The 18,682-nt window shown below is 44.9% G+C and overlaps 1 protein-coding gene across 4 annotated transcripts in view; it reads left to right on the top strand.

The window, feature by feature from the left end:
* The window catches only part of LOC106580786 (unconventional myosin-Ic), a 77,977-nt gene that overhangs the window by 56,558 nt on the left and 2,737 nt on the right, over window positions 1–18,682 (top strand). For 3 of the 4 annotated variants that reach the window (XM_014162196.3, XM_014162199.3, XM_014162198.3), the window contains exons 8-31: window positions 943–1,056; window positions 1,318–1,389; window positions 1,563–1,682; window positions 2,176–2,249; window positions 2,414–2,519; window positions 3,276–3,356; window positions 5,629–5,720; window positions 7,672–7,766; window positions 7,999–8,045; window positions 8,328–8,408; window positions 8,915–9,020; window positions 11,698–11,815; window positions 12,085–12,198; window positions 12,527–12,603; window positions 12,741–12,809; window positions 14,769–14,853; window positions 15,773–15,932; window positions 16,515–16,598; window positions 16,782–16,875; window positions 16,997–17,052; window positions 17,341–17,476; window positions 17,674–17,744; window positions 17,977–18,074; window positions 18,424–18,581. In XM_014162196.3, the coding sequence (XP_014017671.1) occupies window positions 943–1,056; window positions 1,318–1,389; window positions 1,563–1,682; window positions 2,176–2,249; window positions 2,414–2,519; window positions 3,276–3,356; window positions 5,629–5,720; window positions 7,672–7,766; window positions 7,999–8,045; window positions 8,328–8,408; window positions 8,915–9,020; window positions 11,698–11,815; window positions 12,085–12,198; window positions 12,527–12,603; window positions 12,741–12,809; window positions 14,769–14,853; window positions 15,773–15,932; window positions 16,515–16,598; window positions 16,782–16,875; window positions 16,997–17,052; window positions 17,341–17,476; window positions 17,674–17,744; window positions 17,977–18,074; window positions 18,424–18,550 (2,277 nt within the window). In that variant the 3' untranslated portion in view covers window positions 18,551–18,581. The remainder of the gene's footprint in view (window positions 1–942; window positions 1,057–1,317; window positions 1,390–1,562; window positions 1,683–2,175; window positions 2,250–2,413; window positions 2,520–3,275; window positions 3,357–5,628; window positions 5,721–7,671; window positions 7,767–7,998; window positions 8,046–8,327; window positions 8,409–8,914; window positions 9,021–11,697; window positions 11,816–12,084; window positions 12,199–12,526; window positions 12,604–12,740; window positions 12,810–14,768; window positions 14,854–15,772; window positions 15,933–16,514; window positions 16,599–16,781; window positions 16,876–16,996; window positions 17,053–17,340; window positions 17,477–17,673; window positions 17,745–17,976; window positions 18,075–18,423; window positions 18,582–18,682) is intronic. The other variant, XM_014162197.3, reaches the window with a different exon arrangement.

The following is an 18,682-nucleotide window of genomic DNA, read 5'->3' on the forward strand; positions in this document are numbered from 1 at the left end:
TTTTGCATTTTCATGACTGTAGTCTGGGCTTTGGGCCAGAGCTCAGTATTTCTCAGTTCAGTGAGGGAAGAGGGAGAGAGCAGGTGGTTATATGTATACAGTACTCAGTGGTGGGAAAAAGTACCACATTTTCATATTTGAGTAAAGGTAAAGATACCTTTTTAATAGAAAATGACTCAAGTGAAAGTAAAAGTCACCCAGTAAAATACTACTCTAGTAAAAGTCTAAAAGTATTTGGTTTTAAATATATGTAAGTATCAAAAGTAAATGTAATTGCTAAAATATACTTAAATATCAAAAGTAAAAGTATAAATCATTTCACATTCCTTATATTATGCAAACTAGACAGCACAATTTTTTATGTTTTATTTGTATTTATGGATAGCCAGGGGCACACACCAACACTCAGATATAATTTACAAGCGAAGCATTTGTGTTTAGCGAGTCTGCCAGATCAGAGGTAGTACGGATCACCAGGGATGTTCTCTTGATAAGTGTGTGAATTGGACCATTTTCCTGTCAAAATGTAACGAGTACTTTTGGGTGTCAGGGAAAATGTATGGAGTAAAAAGTACATTATTTTCTTTAGGAATGTAGTGAAGTAAAAGTTGTGAAAAATATAAATAGTAAATTACAAATACCACAAACATCTACTTGAGTAGTACTTCAAAGTATTTTACTTAAGTACTCTACACCAATGACACACACACACACAAAAAGAGGCCAACTTCACTATATGTTGTATATGCATGCATGTGGGGGAGGATGGTTAGTTGAATTATATTTTATAACTCTTCAAGTCCAAGATACCCTAATCTAATACTTGTGGTCATCAAGATAACTATCTTCAGAACATCACAATAAAATGTCTTTAATCTCATGTCTAATGTTCACATGGCTTTTTTTCTCTCTCTGTGTCTCTCTCTCTGTCTCTGTGTGTAGGAGCTGTTAAACATTATTGCCAGTGTTCTTCACTTGGGGAACATTCAGTATGGAGGAGAGGACAGCGGCAATGCCTACATCACTACAGACACACAGATCAAATACCTGGCTAGGGTAGGACCTCTTCCTCCTGACTACAGTGTACCCATGGGGACACTACTCTTACTGCACTCAGTCACTCATGTACCCTGTCGATGCTCATGTACCCTGTCGATGCTCATGTACCCTGTCGATGCTCATGTACCCTGTCGATGCTCATAACACATTACTCTCTTCGTAACTCGGTAGTATCACTGTTCAATAGGATAAATAACATTTGATACTGGTGTTGAATGAGTTTGGAGGTGGGTTAAAGGTTTGTTGTCGACGTTGCAGTTACTAGGTGTGGATGGTTTGGTCCTGAAAGAAGCGCTAACACACAAAAAGATCATCGCCAAAGGGGAAGAGGTAGGCTGGAACCTTCTCTAAGTCAATGCTCTTTATAATGAACTCTATGAGAACGTTTCCACATTCTATATTCAACATAAATCGGCTCCTCTGTACCTCGGCAACTGAGAAATTGTAGAAGAACTGTTTCCATTCTTCTCTCTCTGTCTGATCTGTGTGTGTCTGTCCTCTAGCTGAAGAGCCCTCTGAACCTGGAGCAGGCAGCGTCGGCGCGGGACGCCCTGTCCAAGGCCGTGTACGGCCGTACCTTCACCTGGCTCGTCAACAAGATCAACGTCTCCCTGGCTTACAGGGTAACACCACACGCCCCTAACTAACTAACGCCCCATTAACTCCCCTCTTACCGATCGATGATCCCCCTCGTTGGCATGATATCCCTATATCTACCCCATTCTTCTGCCCCTCCTGTCAGCCTGCGCTTTTGACCTCTTAGCTGGCCGTTTATAGACAGTGGTAGGACTCCCCCTTGTGGATGTGTTGTAATACTACGTGTTTGACAGAGCAGTATTGTTGGTTCCACAACAATGCGTTTCTGTGTACACTATTGTCTGATAGGGGTTAGGTTATTGCATGTTTGAGCTGTGAGATAGTGTAATGCGTCTGGTCCATGTCTGTAGTGAGTTCATCGTTAGACAGTGCTTATCGTGCTTTATTAGGTATATATGTTAACAATTAATGGCCTGCTCATTTATTCCTAGTCTGTTGGCTGTCCACTGTTTAGAAACAGTTTATGAATGCTTCTTCATGAAAGCTATTATGAAGCGTTAACCGTTCTCTTTCATCTAGGATGAGACTTATAAGAATGCTTCTGTCATTGGTCTCCTTGATATCTATGGTTTTGAAGTCTTCCAGCACAACAGGTACCAGTGGAATATATATATATAACTCATTTTCCCATAATCCTGTGTGTTTTTGACAGCGTTTACCATTTACTGTCATTACGATTCGGTATATATTAATGTCAAGTTTACGTTGAATATCTTGTCACGTGAAAAGATAATCTGTAATCGTGTGTGTGTTGCAGTTTTGAGCAGTTCTGCATTAACTACTGCAACGAGAAGCTGCAGCAGCTCTTCATCGAGCTCACCCTCAAGTCCGAGCAGGATGAGTACGAAGCGGAGGGAATCACGGTGAGACTGCTCTCTTTGTTTTGTCAGTCCATCTTCTCCTTCTCCTCCTTACTCTGCCTCCCCTCAGCCCTCTGCCTCGACGCTTCTATCCATCTTGGAGGGACCTTACCCTCCCTCTACTGCTCTCCTCCATTTCTCTAGCTTTTCTCTCGCTCTCTCTCTTCCCACTTCTTCCTCTTTTCATTCTCCCTCTCTCTCCTTTTAGTCCTTTTCCACCTCTCTCTTTCTTCTCTGTCCGGTCCTATCCTTCTACACAGTGATTGGTGGGCCACTCCACTACGGTTCAGGGCCCATATTGGCAAAGAATCTCAGAACAGGAGTGCTGCTGATCTAGGATCAGTTTTGGCTTTTAGATCATAATGACTGAGATTATATGAAAAGGGTGAACCTGATCATACGTCAGCACTCTAACTCTGAGCCCGTGAGGGAGCTGAGTGCAGAGGGCCGTGGGAGAGAGATTCGCCTCCAGTTAGACACCCGTCAAAGGGGACATTGTTGTACAATGTGTAACGTGGGCCGTGTTCTGTGGTGTTTGTGATAATAATGTGGCGGTAAACTGCGTGTGTGCGTGCGGCAGCAAACGTCAATAAAGGTTTGATTGACAATGTGCATAAAGTGTGGGTTCAGAATGTCCTTCTTGTCCTGGATTCTCAGCATTCTGTGAATGTTTTCTTTTACAACCGTTAACATGTACACCAGTTCCGTTTTCTAAACAAGCCATTAAAAGATGCCGTTGTGTTCCTTGCTGTCTCGCAGTGGGAGCCTGTGCAATATTTCAACAACAAGATCATCTGTGATCTGGTGGAGGAGAAGTTCAAAGGCATCATCTCCATTCTGGTGAGAGTCCGTGTCAGTCTTTAATGTAACCCTGAGCTTTTCAAGTTGACCTTTCACCTTTCTCTCTCTTGGCCCCTCTGCATCTGGTATAGTCAACTGTCCAGCTAATGTATTTCTCTCTTTCATTCTCTCTGTCTCTCTGTCTCTCTCTGTCTCTCTCTGTCTCTCTCTGTCTCTCTCTGTCTCTCTCTGTCTCTCTCTGTCTCTCTCTGTCTCTCTCTGTCTCTCTCTGTCTCTCTCTGTCTCTCTGTCTCTCTGTCTCTCTCTGTCTCTCTGTCTCTCTCTGTCTCTCTCTGTCTCTCTCTGTCTCTCTCTGTCTCTCTCTGTCTCTCTCTGTCTCTCTCTGTCTCTCTGTCTCTCTCTGTCTCTCTCTGTCTCTCTCTGTCTCTCTCTGTCTCTCTCTGTCTCTCTGTCTCTCTGTCTCTCTCTGTCTCTCTCTGTCTCTCTCTGTCTCTCTCTGTCTCTCTCTGTCTCTCTCTGTCTCTCTCTCTCTCTCTGTCTCTCTCTGTCTCTCTCTGTCTCTCTCTGTCTCTCTCTGTCTCTCTCTGTCTCTCTCTGTCTCTCTCTGTCTCTCTCTGTCTCTCTCTGTCTCTCTCTGTCTCTCTCTGTCTCTCTCTGTCTCTCTCTGTCTCTCTCTGTCCTCGTGTCTCTCTGTGTCTCTCTCTGTCTCTCTCTGTCTCTCTCTGTCTCTCTCTGCCTCGGTCTCTCGTGCTCTCTCTGCCCCTGTCTCTCGTGCCCCTGTCTCTCTCTGTCTCTCTCTGTCTCTCTGTGTCTCTCTCTGTCTCTCTCTGTCTCTCTCTGCTCTCTCTGCCCCTGCTCTCGGTCTCTCTCGTCCTCTCTGCCCTCGTCTCTCGTGTCTCTCTCTGTCTCTCTCTGTCTCTCTCTGTCTCTCTCTGTCTCTCTCTGTCTCTCTCTGTCTCTCTGTGTCTCTCTCTGTCTCTCTCTGTCTCTCTGTGTCTCTCTCTGTCTCTCTCTGTCTCTCTCTGTCTCTCTGTGTCTCTCTCTGTCTCTCTCTGTCTCTCTCTGTCTCTCTGTGTCTCTCTCTGTCTCTCTCTGTCTCTCTGTGTCTCTCTCTGTCTCTCTCTGTCTCTCTCTGTCTCTCTCTGTCTCTCTCTGTCTCTCTCTGTCTCTCTCTGTCTCTCTCTGTCTCTCTGTGTCTCTCTCTGTCTCTCTCTGTCTCTCTCTGTCTCTCTCTGTCTCTCTCTGTCTCTCTCTGTCTCTCTGTCTCTCTGTCTCTCTCTGTCTCTCTCTGTCTCTCTCTGTCTCTCTCTGTCTCTCTCTGTCTCTCTCTGTCTCTCTGTGTCTCTCTCTGTCTCTCTCTGTCTCTCTCTGTCTCTCTCTGTCTCTCTCTGTCTCTCTGTGTCTCTCTGTGTCTCTCTCTGTCTCTCTCTGTCTCTCTCTGTCTCTCTCTGTCTCTCTCTGTCTCTCTGTGTCTCTCTGTGTCTCTCTCTGTCTCTCTCTGTCTCTCTCTGTCTCTCTGTGTCTCTCTGTGTCTCTCTCTGTCTCTCTGTGTCTCTCTCTGTCTCTCTCTGTCTCTCTCTGTCTCTCTGTGTCTCTCTCTGTCTCTCTCTGTCTCTCTCTGTCTCTCTCTGTCTCTCTCTGTCTCTCTGTGTCTCTCTCTGTCTCTCTCTGTCTCTCTGTGTCTCTCTCTGTCTCTCTCTGTCTCTCTCTGTCTCTCTGTGTCTCTCTCTGTCTCTCTCTGTCTCTCTGTGTCTCTCTCTGTCTCTCTCTGTCTCTCTCTGTCTCTCTCTGTCTCTCTCTGTCTCTCTGTGTCTCTCTCTGTCTCTCTCTGTCTCTCTCTGTCTCTCTCTGTCTCTCTCTGTCTCTCTCTGTCTCTCTCTGTCTCTCTGTGTCTCTCTCTGTCTCTCTCTGTCTCTCTCTGTCTCTCTCTGTCTCTCTCTGTCTCTCTCTGTCTCTCTCTGTCTCTCTGTGTCTCTCTCTGTCTCTCTCTGTCTCTCTGTGTCTCTCTCTGTCTCTCTCTGTCTCTCTCTGTCTCTCTCTGTCTCTCTCTGTCTCTCTCTGTCTCTCTCTGTCTCTCTGTGTCTCTCTGTGTCTCTCTCTGTCTCTCTCTGTCTCTCTCTGTCTCTCTCTGTCTCTCTCTGTCTCTCTGTGTCTCTCTCTGTCTCTCTCTGTCTCTCTGTGTCTCTCTGTGTCTCTCTCTGTCTCTCTCTGTCTCTCTGTGTCTCTCTCTGTCTCTCTCTGTCTCTCTCTGTCTCTCTGTGTCTCTCTGTGTCTCTCTCTGTCTCTCTCTGTCTCTCTCTGTCTCTGTCAGGATGAGGAGTGCCTGAGGCCAGGTGACGCCAGTGACATCACCTTCCTGGAGAAGCTGGAGAATACTGTGGGAGGCCACGCCCACTTGACAACGTGAGTCTACGCACATACAAACGCACACGCCCAAACCTCCCTCTGCTAACCTAGCAACAGAAGTTGTCGTGAGAGCTGGCTGTAAAAAATGCACTTGGAACAAAATGCATGCGAATTCATGGAAAACTTTCAAAATACAGAAATCATCCCTGCATCATAAGGAGATGATTTCTCTGTTGAATGTTACATATCTTGAAAACTTGATTGGTGACTGTCCCAAAATGTTTTGCTTATGTCAACAATTGACTAATAGTTTTTGGGTGGAGTTTTCTTTTAAGCTGTACACAACAGAAAATATGTAAACATAAACTCAGCAAAGAAAGAAACGTCCTCTCACTGTCAACTGCGTTCATTTTCAGCAAACTTAACATGTAAATATTTGTATGAACATAAGATTCAACAACTGAGACATAAACTGAACAAGTTCCACAGACATGTGACTAACAGAAATTGAATAATGTGTCCCTGAATAAAGGGGGGTCAAAATCAAAAGTAACAGTCAGTATCTGGTGTGGCCACCAGCTGCATTAAGTACTGCAGTGCATCTCCTCCTCGTGGACTGCACCAGATTTGCCAGTTCTTGCTGTGAGATGTTATCCCACTCTTCCACCAAGGCACCTGCAAGTTCCCAGACATTTCTGGGGGGAATGGCCGTAGCCCTCACCCTCCGATCCAACAGGTCCCAGACGTGCTCAATGGGATTGAGATCCGGGCTCTTCGCTGGCCATGGCAGAACACTGACATTCCTATCTGGCAGGAATTTGCGCACAGAACGAGCAGTATGGCTGGTTCCATTGTCATGCTGGAGGGTCATGTCAGGATGAGCCTGCAGGAAGGGTACCACATGAGGGAAGAGGATGTCTTCCCTGTAACACACAGCGTTGAGATTGCCTGCAATGACAACAAGCTCAGTCCGATGATCCTGTGACACACCGCCCCAGACCATGACGGACTCTCCACCTCCAAATCGATCCCGCTCCAGAGTACAGGCCTCGGTGTAACGCTCATTCCTTCGACGATAAACGTGAATCCGACCATCACCCCTGGTGAGACAAAACCGCGACTTGTCAGTGAAGAGCACTTTTTGCCAGTCCTGTCTGGTCCAGCGATGGTGGGTTTGTGCCCATAGGCGACGTTGTTGCCGGTGATGTCTGGTGAGGACCTGCCTTACAACAGGCCTACAAGCCCTCAGTCCAGCCTCTCTCAGCCTATTGCGGACAATCTGAGTACTGATGGAGGGATTGTGTGTTCCTGGTGTAAGTCGGGCAGTTGTTGTTGCCATCCTGTACCTGTCCCGCAGGTGTGATGTTCGGATGTATCGATCCTGTGCAGGTGTTGTTACACGTGGTCTGCCACTGCGAGGACCATCAACTGTCCGTCCTGTCTCCCTGTAGCGCTGTCTCACAGTATGGACATTGCAATTCATTGCCCTAGCCACTTCTGCAGTCCTCATGCCTCCTTGCAGCATGCCTAAGGCACGTTCACGCAGATGAGCAGGGACCCTGGGCATCTTTCTTTTGGTGTTTTTCAGAGTCAGTAGGAAGGCCGCTCTAGTGTCCTAACTTTTCATAACTGTGACCTTAATTACCTACCGTCTGTAAGCTGTTAGTGTCTTAACGACCGTTCCACAGGTGCATGTTCATTAATTGTTTATGGTTCATTGAACAAGCATGGGAAACAGTGTTTAAACCCTTTACAATGAAGATCTGTGAAGTTATTTGGATTTTGACGAATTATCTTTGAAAGACAGGGTCCTGAAAAAGGGCTGTTTCTTTTTTTGCTGAGTTTATGTTGTGTTCATTAGGTACCAAATGGAAGAAAACAGACTGCAACAGGGAGGGATACCTGAACGTGTTTTAATAAGAAAAGCTTGTTTTGGTTTTCCATTGCATAATGTTTGCTATGGTGTGCCCTAATAATTTGTCACTTAATGTTTGTGTAATCCTCGTAGTCACAAGCTGGCCGATGGAAAGACCCGGAAGGTGATGGGCCGAGAGGAGTTCAGACTGCTGCACTACGCTGGCGAGGTCAACTACAACGTCAACGGTGTGTGTGTGTGTGTGTGTGTGCGCGCGCATGGAGCAGCAGGATCAATTGTTAGGGGGAAGCGAGAGTGAGATGACCAGAGGGAGAGGAAGGATGTTACGTTTGTCCTTGGATATTCCTGTACTTCTTGTAGTGGTCTGTTTACTGTGTGTGTGTGTGTGTGTGTAATCATTTTCATCCGCAAACCATATTTGGTGTGCATGTTCTCTTACTCTCTCTCTTCCCCCTCTAGGCTTTCTGGACAAGAACAATGACCTCCTCTTCAGGAACTTGAAAGAGGTGAGAGAGAGAGAGTTCAGGACAATGGCAAAATGATTTAGATGGGAGATGGATGATATCATTGGAAACTAGACTCTAAGATTATGTTGTGTCACTGTGGTAGACTCTGTCTCTCTGTCTCTGTCTCTCTGTCTCTGTCTCTCTCCGTGTGTGTGTGTGTGTGTGTGTGTGTGTGTGTGTGTGTGTGTGTGTGTGTGTGCGCAATGTGTGAGTTTGAAGAGCAGTGTGGTAGTTCTAGTCGTAGTGAGTTGTACTCATTCTCCATGTGTTGTCCATCCACAGGTCATGTGTATGTCTGATAATAAGATTCTGACCCAGTGCTTTGACCGGGCGGAGCTGAAGGACAACAAGAGACCTGAGACGGTGAGAACAGCCACTCGGAGTGCAAAGGTCATACAATGTATCCCAACGCGTATACCGATACACAATCACAGACCCATATATACATGTCCTGTCTCATACACACTTACAAACAGCCACTTGTTTACGCTCTGTGGATCTTCCTTCCTCCACACTGTGGGGTCAAGTGAGTGACAGGGGAATCTCTGCTCCCCGCTCACACACTCAGGAATGCCCTGACACTCGGTTGCCCTCCACACACGCACGGTGGTCGAGGGTGCGTGGGTCGCTGGTGTCGAGTCCATTGGCTGTTTGTGTGCATTGTTGACGACGCATTCTCTCTCGCCGGCCCTGCCCCCAACCCTGTCACTGCCTGGGCAATGTGACCAGCACACTGGGACCTGTGTTCTGTCCGGTCTCAGCCTCAGTCTGGCCAGCAGCCGTCCTCCCTGCTCCTCTCCTCTTTCTGCTCCTCTACATCCCTCGCTCGGTGCTCACTCTTTCTTCTTTCCTTCTGTCTCTGCCTCCAGGCAGCGACCCAGTTCAAGACCAGCCTGGCGAAGTTAATGGAGATCCTGATGTCCAAGGAGCCGTCGTATGTGCGCTGCATCAAGCCCAACGATGCCAAGCAAGCAGGTAGGATGGAACCGATGCCTTGCTCATAACGTGCTGTCAACGGGGTTGTATTCATTAGGGCGCAACCGGGTCAAAATGTTTCAAAACGTTGTTCGACAGCGAACGAAAATGAGCTTTTCTGATTTGGTTGTGGTAGACCCTCCTTGCTTCAGTACCTTTGCTTCCGTTTGGTGCCTAATGAATACAATGTTTCCCCTATATCTATTTAGCAGTGGCGCACCGCTGCTGTTAAATCGTTGAAATAAAGTATGTATGTATGTATGTATGTATGTGTGTGTGTTTTTTTTTTCGGGATGTAAAATGCTTAAACTTAAAACTAAAACCAGATATAAAGTATGTAGAAAATATGTAGCAATATATTTTTTAAATAAGATCATCTCTGAGAACTAACAATCACCAAAATAAAAACTAGACAGTCGGAGAATAAAAAAATGGCATGGTGTGTGGGCCCCCAATTTGATTTTGTTATGTTTAAGTACAGTTGAAGTCAGAAGTTTACATACACCTTAGGTAACTACATTTAAACTCAGTTTTTCACAATTCCTGACATTTAATCCCAGTAAAAAGTCCCTGTCTTCGGTCAGTTAGGATCACCACTTTATTTCAAGAATGTGAATTGTCAGAGTAATAGTAGAGAGAATTATTTATTTCATATTTTATTTATTTCATCACATTCCCAGTGGGTCAGAAGTTTACATACAACCAACGAGTATTTGGTAGCATTGCCTTTAAATTGTGGTCAAACGTTTAGGTTGCCTTCCACAAGCTTCCCACATTAAGTTGGGTGAATTTTGGCCCATTCCTCCTGACAGAGCTGGTGTAATTTAGTCAGGTTTGTAGTCCTCCTTGCTCACTCACGCTTTTTCTGTTCTGCCCACAAATTTTCTATAGAATTGAGGTCAGGGCTTTATGACGGACACTGCAATAACTTGACTTTGTTGTCCTTAAGCCATTTTGCCACAACTTTGGAAGTATGCTTGGGGTCATTGTCCATTTGGAAGACCCATTTGCGACCAAGCTTTAACTTCATGACTGATGTCTTGAGATGTTGCTTCAATATATCCACATAATTTTCCTCCTCATGATGCCATCTATTTTTCTGAAGTGCACCAGTCCCTCCTGCAGCAAAGCACTCCCACATCATGATGCTGCCACCCCCGTGCTTCACAGTTGGGATGGTGTTCTACAGCTTGCAAGCCTCTCCCTTTTTCCTCCAAACATAAGGATTGTCATTATGGCCAAACAGTTCTATTTTTGTTTCATCAGACCAGAGGACATTTCTCCAAAAAGTACGATCTTTGTCCCCATGTGCAGTTGCAAACCGCAGTCTGGCTTTTTTATGGCGGTTTTGGAGCAGTGACTTCTTCCTTGCTGAGCGGCCTTTCAGGTTATGTCGATATAGGACTCGTTTTACTGTGGACATAGATGCTTTTGTACCTGTTTCCTCCAGCATCTTCACAAGGTCCTTTGCTGTTGTTCTGGGACTGATTTGCACTTTTCGCACCAAAGTACGTTCATCTCTAGGAGACAGAACGCGTCTCCTTCCAGAGCGGTATGACGGCTGTGTGGTCCCATGGTGTTTATACTTGCGTACTATTGTCTGTACAGATGAACGTGGTACCTTCAAGCGTTTGCAAATTGCTCCCAGGGATGAACCAGACTTGTGGAGGTCTACAATTTTTTTCTTGTGGATGTCTACAATATCTTTTCTGAGGTCTTGGCTGATTTCTTTGGATTTTCCCTTGATGTCAAGCAAAGAGGCACTGAGTTTGAAGGTAGGCCTTGAAATACATCCACGGGTACACCTCCAATTGACTCAAATGATGTCAATTAGCCTATCAGAAGCTTCTAAAGCCATGACATCATTATCTGGAATTTTCCAAGCTGTTTAAAAACGCAGTCAACTTAGTGTATGTAAACTTCTGACCCACTGGAATTGTGATACAGTAAAATAATCTGTCTGTAAACAATTGTTGGAAAAATGACTTGTCATGCACAAAGTAGATGTCCTAACCGATTTGCCAAAACTATAGTTTGTCAACAAGAAGTTTGTGGAGTGGTTGAAAAACGAGCTTCAATGACTTCAACCTAAGTGTATGTAAACTTCCGACTTCAACTGTAATTCAGATAGCATAAAAACACGGAAAAAGCCATTGCAGGAAATTTAGCTTTGACACTGCAATTTCTCTCAGTCCAATGACAAAATGTGTAGAATTGCAGGAAATTAGCTTTAAAACTGCTATCACACTTAGTTTTTCTGTGCCAGTTCTATATCTTTTTCTAACATCTTGTCTGTCTTGGATCTACGATTCTTAAATCTGACCATGTGTTTTGACTGTGTTCAGTAACATCAATGGCAGCACTGTACTTCACACTGTTTCTCAGTATATCGAGCTGCCCTTTGTCAATAGATGGCCTTCTGTGTCTTTGCTACTGTTGCTATTTCTCTCCTCACTCCATCCTTCCTTATTGTCCATTGTCTACTTTTCTGGGAATAAGTCGAATCAATTGTGTTTTATTTCTTTCATTTGCATAAGCATCACGCGTTACTGCTCCAGTATGCTAACAACTGTAACACCAAACCATTTAACAAAAAAACCCCCAGAAAACATCAATAACAATGTATTGCAATCTCACCAGTTATGTACTAACTCAGGCTGTGGTTTCTCTGTCTCAGGACGGTTCGACGAGGTTCTCATCAGGCATCAGGTGAAGTACCTGGGTCTGATGGAGAACCTCCGCGTGAGGAGAGCTGGCTTTGCCTACCGCCGCCACTATGAGACCTTCCTCCAGAGGTGACTATGGTTCAGAGCTAGTCCTGCCCGGCTCGGAGCTAGTCCTGCCCGGCTCGGAGCTAGTCCTGCCCCTATCAGGCTTGAATGTCGTTCCCTGACATTATAGGTTTATTCAATGGCAGATTCATGAATTATGTTAGAAAATCAATACACCTGCAAGTGATTAGTCAATCTCCACAACTATTCAAAGTTAATGATATAACCTAAATTGAATATTTTTCATATAATATACCAGTGTCTGTGTGTGTTGTTTTGTCCGTCCCTGGCAGGTATAAGTCCCTGTGCCCAGAGACCTGGCCTAGCTGGCAGGGCAAGCTGGCAGATGGAGTCTCCACACTGGTCAAACACCTGGGTTACAAACCTGAGGAGTACAAGCTGGGCAGGTGAGACCCTTATCCGGTGACAACAGTCAAGGCGGTACGCAAACACACAGATGCAGACTAACACACACACGTGTTAATTCTAGTGACATACAGTACATGTATCTCCCATTTGTTTATCTACATCCCATCTCCCTAACAAGTTCAGTGCCCACTTAGTGTTGATCTAATCCCATAACTTTGTCTACTCTCAGGGGAAGGCTTAAGTGACCAAAGTCAATTATCTCGTCAGGGCTGAACTAAATCCCCCCCGGTGTTGAACACTCTGACTGCCCCTGTGTGTTGTATAAAGCCACACTGCCAGCTTACTGGAGCTCCGTTTGCTTTCCAGATCCAAAATCTTCATCCGTTTTCCAAAGACCCTGTTCGCCACAGAGGACGCGCTAGAAACGAGGAAACACAGCCTTGGTGAGAGAGAGTCACATCACGTGGTCTTACTTGACGCCCATCACCTGCTGTCTGTCTGGACTGTAGTCTCTCCTCGAAGATACAGTAAGTAGAGTATCTGAACACTCTGAACATCTTTTGTCTCTCTCTCTCTTCAGCCAGCAAACTGCAGTCATCCTGGAAGGGCTACAGCCAGAAGACCAAATACCGCAAACTCAGGTCATCAGGTAGGAAGGCTTCTCTTCTCTTCTCACCTACGTCTATAGACCCATGTGTCATCAAGCATATACTTCCTCTATATTCACCGTGCATGTCTATTCGATTACGCTCGTCTTGTTCAGTTGGTCGATGGATTATTAAGCGTCTCAGAGTAGGAGTGCTGACTTCGGATCAGTTTTTAGCATTTTTTTTATTTGTTATCACAACGAATAAGATTGCTTTGACAGAAGGGACCTGATCCTAAATCAGCACTGCTTCTCTGAGACGCTTGATACATACAGGCCTACAGTGGGGGGAAAAAAGTATTTGATCCCCTGCTGATTTTGTATGTTTGCCCACTGACAAAGAAATGATCAGTCTACAATTTTAATGGTAGGTTTATTTGAACAGTGAGAGACAGAATAACAAAAAAATATTGAGAAAAATGCATGTCAAAGATGTTATTAATTGATTTGCATTTTACTGAGGGAAATAAGTATTTGACCCCCTCTCAATCAGAAAGATTTCTGGCTCCCAGGTGTCTTTTATACAGGTAACAAGCTGAGATTAGGAGCACACTCTTAAAGGGAGTGCTCCTAACCGCAGCTTGTTACCTGTATATAAGACACCTGTCCACAGAAGCAATCAATCAATCAGATTCCAAACTCTCCACCATGGCCAAGACCAAAGAGCTCTCCAAGGATGTCAGGGACAAGATTGTAGACCTACACAAGGCTGGAATGGGTTACAAGACCATCGCCAAGCAGCTTGATGAGAAGGTGACAACATTTGGTGCGATTATTCGCAAATGGAAGAAACGCAAAAGAACTGTCAATATCCCTCGGCCTGGGGCTCCATGCAAGATCTCACCTCGTGGAGTTGCAATGGTCATGAGAACGGTGAGGAATCAGCCCAGAACTACACGGAAGGATCTTGTCAATGATCTCAAGGCAGCTGGGACCATAGTCACCAAGAAAACAATTGGTAACACACTACGCCGTGAAGGACTGAAGTCCTGCAGCACCCGCAAGGTCCCCCTGCTCAAGAATACATATACATGCCCGTCTGAAGTCTGCCAATGAACATCTGAATGACTCAGAGGACAACTGGTGAAAGTGTTGTGGTCAGATGAGACCAAAATGGAGCTCTTTGGCATCAACTCAACTCGCCGTGTTTGGAAGAGGAGGAATGCTGCCTATGACCCCAAGAACACCATCTCCACCGTCAAACATGGAGGTGGAAACATTATGCTTTGGGGGTGTTTTTCTGCTAAGGGGATAGGACAACTTCACCGCATCATTTGACGGGGCAATGTACTGTCAAATCTTGGGTGAGAACCTCCTTCCCTCAGCCAGGGCATTGAAAATGGGTCGTGGATGGGGATTCCAGCATGACAATGACCCAAAACACACGGCCAAGGCAACAAAGGAGTGGCTCAAGAAGAAGCACATTAAGGTCCTGGAGTGGCCTAGCCAGTCTCCAGACCTTAATCCCATAGAAAATCTGTGGAGGGAGCTGAAGGTTCAAGTTGCCAAACGTCAGCCTCGAAATCTTAATGACTTGGAGAAGATCTGCAAAGAGGAGTTGGACAAAATCCCTCCTGAGATGTGTGCAAACCTGGTGGCCAACTACAAGAAATGTCTGACCTCTGTGATTGCCAACAAAGGGTTTTGCCACCAAGTACTAAGTCATGTTTTGCAGAGGGGTCAAATACTTATTTCCCTCATTAAAATGCAAATCATTTTATAACATTTTTTACATGTGTTTTTCTGGATTTTTTGTTGTTGTTATTCTGTTTCTCACTGTTCATATAAACCTACCATTAAAATTATAGACTGATCATTTCTTTGTAAGTGGGCAAACGTACAAAATCAGCAGGGGATCAAATACTTTTTTACCCCACTGTAGGTCTCGATTCTCTCTTCAATGGATCTCAATGAACTTTGTTAAATAACAAGTAGATTCATAAATTGTGCGTCCCTTTCCAGCGGTGGTGGTCCAGGCATGGTGGAGGGGCATCCTGGCCTGTAGGAGGGCACAGCGTAGAAGGGAGGCGGCCAACACCATCCGCAGGTGGGGCTCTTCTGGACACAAGATTTATTTAACTAGGATGGTGAAAGAAGGTTCATGACTATTCATTAGATTGCCCTATTGTCAGTGGTGTAAAGTACTTAAGTAAAAATACTTTTAAGTACTGAAATTGTTTTTTTGGGGTATCTGTACTTTACTTGACTATTTATATTTTTTACAACTTTTACTTTTACTCAGCTATATTCCCAAAGAAAATAATGTACTTTTTACTCCTTAGATTTTCCCTGACACCCAAAAGTACTTGTTAAATTTTGAATGCTTAGCAGGACAGGAAAATTGTCCCTGGTCATCCCTACTGCCTCTGATCTGGTGGACTTACTAAACACACATGCTTCGTTTGTAAATTATGTCTGAGTGTTGAACTGTGACCCTGGCTATCCGTAAATTTAAAAAACAAGAAAATCGTGTCATGTGGTTTGCTTAATATATTTTAATATATATATTTTAAGTTATTTATACTTTTACTTTTGATATTTAAGTATATTTAAAACCAAATACTTTTAGACTTTTACTCGTGTAGTATTTTACTGGGTGACTTTTTTTTACTATTACTTGAGTCATTTTCTTTTAGGGTATCTTTACTTTTACTCGGGTATGAAAATTGGGTACTTTATCCACCACTGCCTATTGTGACACTGCTTTCGGCTCAATGGGCTCCCTTGGATTACTGAAGTTATACGGGTTCTACTCATATGGAGAAACTAGTGGAAATCATTTACCTAGACAATATCCACACATGTTTTGGACACCTATGGTTTTGGCAGTGATGTGTGTGGCTGTATAGAAGTTCTTATCAATTTGTTGATTCATGTGTGCAGGAGTGTTTACAAAGCTCTCTCTCTGTTTCTCTGTCTCTCCCTGTCTTTCTCTCTGTCTCTCTGTCTGCCTGTCTCTCGCTCAGGTTCATCAAGGGCTTCATCTACCGCCATAATGAGCGTTGTCCTGAGAATGAGTACTTCCTGGATTATGTGCGCTACTCCTTCCTAATGAAGCTGCGCAGGAACCTCCCCAAGACAGTCCTGGACAAGAGCTGGCCCACGCCCCCAACCGCCCTCATCGAGGTAACGCAACTTTACACGAAACACTGTGTAAAGTTGCACTCAGGCCCTACTTCCTGCTTTGGGGAACATCCAGCGTCCCCCTTGCGCGTGCCACGTCTTTCTCTGGGGACAAGGAATCTTCATGACACAAACTGTTCACACCCCTCTTGTTGCTGGAGAGAACATTTTGCATGTTTAATGTATATTCGTGTGATATTTGACTGACTCAAACATTACAACAAAATCTATGGGCTAAGAAAACCTAGCTAAAAAAACGCTAGCTGGCATGGGCTAGTTGATCTGGGTATTTCTTACCTTAGAGAGCCATTTATAACTTGTATGTAATGACTGACAAGAGGAAAACCGATGGTGCACTACCCAATTTCTAAATTGCACCTTATAACTTTAAAGAGTAAGTTGAAAGCAGGACTGATATAAATATTTTATTTTGGGGGGGGGGGGACCCCGCCGACCCCTCGCGCCCAACAGTTTGGGAACCACTGCTGTAGGCTACATTTGAAATGGTCTGAATTAAGGCATTTTTCTTGATGACATGTTTGAGTAGTTAAAATGGTACGTGACAAGTCATTCTCCGTCCAATAGGCGTCGGAACAGCTACGTAAACTGTACATGCAGAACATGGTGTGGAGCTACTGCAAGAGGATCAACCCAGAGTGGAAACACCAGGTAAACAGGATACGATAGTATAGTAGTACATTTGATATCTTTCAAATGTATTCATAGCTCTTCATCAATCCGCAGAGTTCAGAACTTTAAAGACTGTCAATGTGGAGTGGTCTTCTCCTACTTCACCAATACAACTTTTCTCCAAACTATGTTTGTCCGTTCTCTCACTGTCTGTCAATGAAGTTGGAGCAGAAAATGGTGGCCAGTGAGATCTTCAAAAACAAGAAGGACAACTACCCCCAAAGTGTCCCAAAGCTCTTTGTGGGCACACGACTCAGTAAGTGCCTTGATTAACACAGACACGCGCGCGCGCATTCATGCCCCACACACACACACACACACACACACACACACACACACACACACCTAACGTTCTTCCTGTGCCTCTCTCTCCTCAGATGGAGAGGAGATTAACCCCAAGGTGTTGCAGTCACTTGGCAGTGAGAAGATGAAGGTCAGTACAGTACTAGCGTGTTAATATGGCCATTCAATTCTCTACTTGGGATTTATGTAAGGTTGGATATTTGTCTTAATATATAGTCAATACAGTATATTAATGTGTTATTGATTCTTAACTCTGATCATGGCTGGTCTAGCCTATTTAGTGCCGCAGACTACAGCTCAAATGTTTGAATCCAGCCCACTGCCTTTGACACACTGTCTTTCCTCCGTCCAATAAAATACAAAATCCTTCAAGATATATTACAACCCCCACTAATAATGTCCCCTTCCCACTCCTCAGTATGCAGTCCCAGTGACCAAGTACGACAGGAAGGGCTACAAGGCGCGACCAAGGCAGCTGCTGCTCACCTCCAACAGTGCCGTCATCGTAGAGGAGGCCAAGCTCAAGCAGCGCATCGACTACGCCGCCCTCAAAGGTCAGCGGTCACAGGGTCATGGGGAGAGGATGCTTGGGGGGTCAATAGCATTTCAAATGACATTTTTGTTTACTTCTTGAATTGAAAGGGAGTTGTTTTCTGGGGTCCTTACAGAGGCCGTACTGAATTGGTCTGAGTGATGCTCATAGTTCTCCCATTGACCATTTATTTCTCTTCCCGGTCTGTCTTGTCCTCAGGCATTTCAGTCAGCTCGCTCAGTGATGGCGTCTTCGTACTGCATGTGCCCACTGAAGACAAAAAACAGAAGGTGAGGCTGACCTCAGCTCTATCTTACACAGTCATAACATGGTCATAACCCCATTACACACTGGTTATTACATACTTAACCGATGTTATGTGAAGTAGCCTGATCCCAGATCTGTTTGTGCTGTCTTGCCAACACATATCGACATTGTCACGCCAAACACAAATCGACCTGGGACCGGCTAGTAGTGAAGCTGTATCTCTGTAACTCCTCTCCTGCCTCCTCTGGTCTGTAGGGAGATGTGGTGCTACAGAGTGACCACATCATCGAGACCCTGACCAAAGTGGCCATCTGTGCTGACAAGGTCAACAGCATCAACATCAACCAGGGAAGGTGAGTTGTTGCCCTGACACAGATACCTGGAACTAGATAAGCCATATACCGTGTTAATCAGCGGAATGTCAGCTTTCATTTAAAAACAGCTGTACGTTCCTAACATTTCCGGTTCAGATTTTATTAATATAAATATATAACACGCTCATGACGCACGGGTTCGTCAAGGGGTTAAAGGGGCTTACGTGGAATACTACCATCAGTTGTCAGGACCTGAATTCATAGACACCAGTGATACATCACCATCTGCAATCTGATTAGTTTCATTTAATTATCGTTTTTTTTTGGGGGGGGGGGGCTGTAAATGAACTGCAGCTCATCTCTTCCTCTCTCTCTCTCTCTCTCCCAGTATAACTTTCACCATGGGCCAAGGTAAAGAAGGGATCATAGACTTCACCTCTGGCTCTGAGCTGCTGGTTGCCAAGGCGAAGAATGGCCACCTCTCAGTGGTGAGTCGGAATAACGGAGGGATATAAAGCATCAGTCCTCCCCTACAGGACTAAGACAGTAGGTTGGAACATCAATACTGCATGATTGGAGTTGATTGATTCATTGTTGGAGTCCTGCACTAGTATTTATATAAGCTAACTGTACTTTACTTTTTAAGC

The sequence above is a fragment of the Salmo salar genome, chromosome 20, assembly GCF_965601325.2.
Source record: "Salmo salar chromosome 20, fSalSal1, whole genome shotgun sequence".
NCBI lineage: Eukaryota > Metazoa > Chordata > Actinopteri > Salmoniformes > Salmonidae > Salmo > Salmo salar.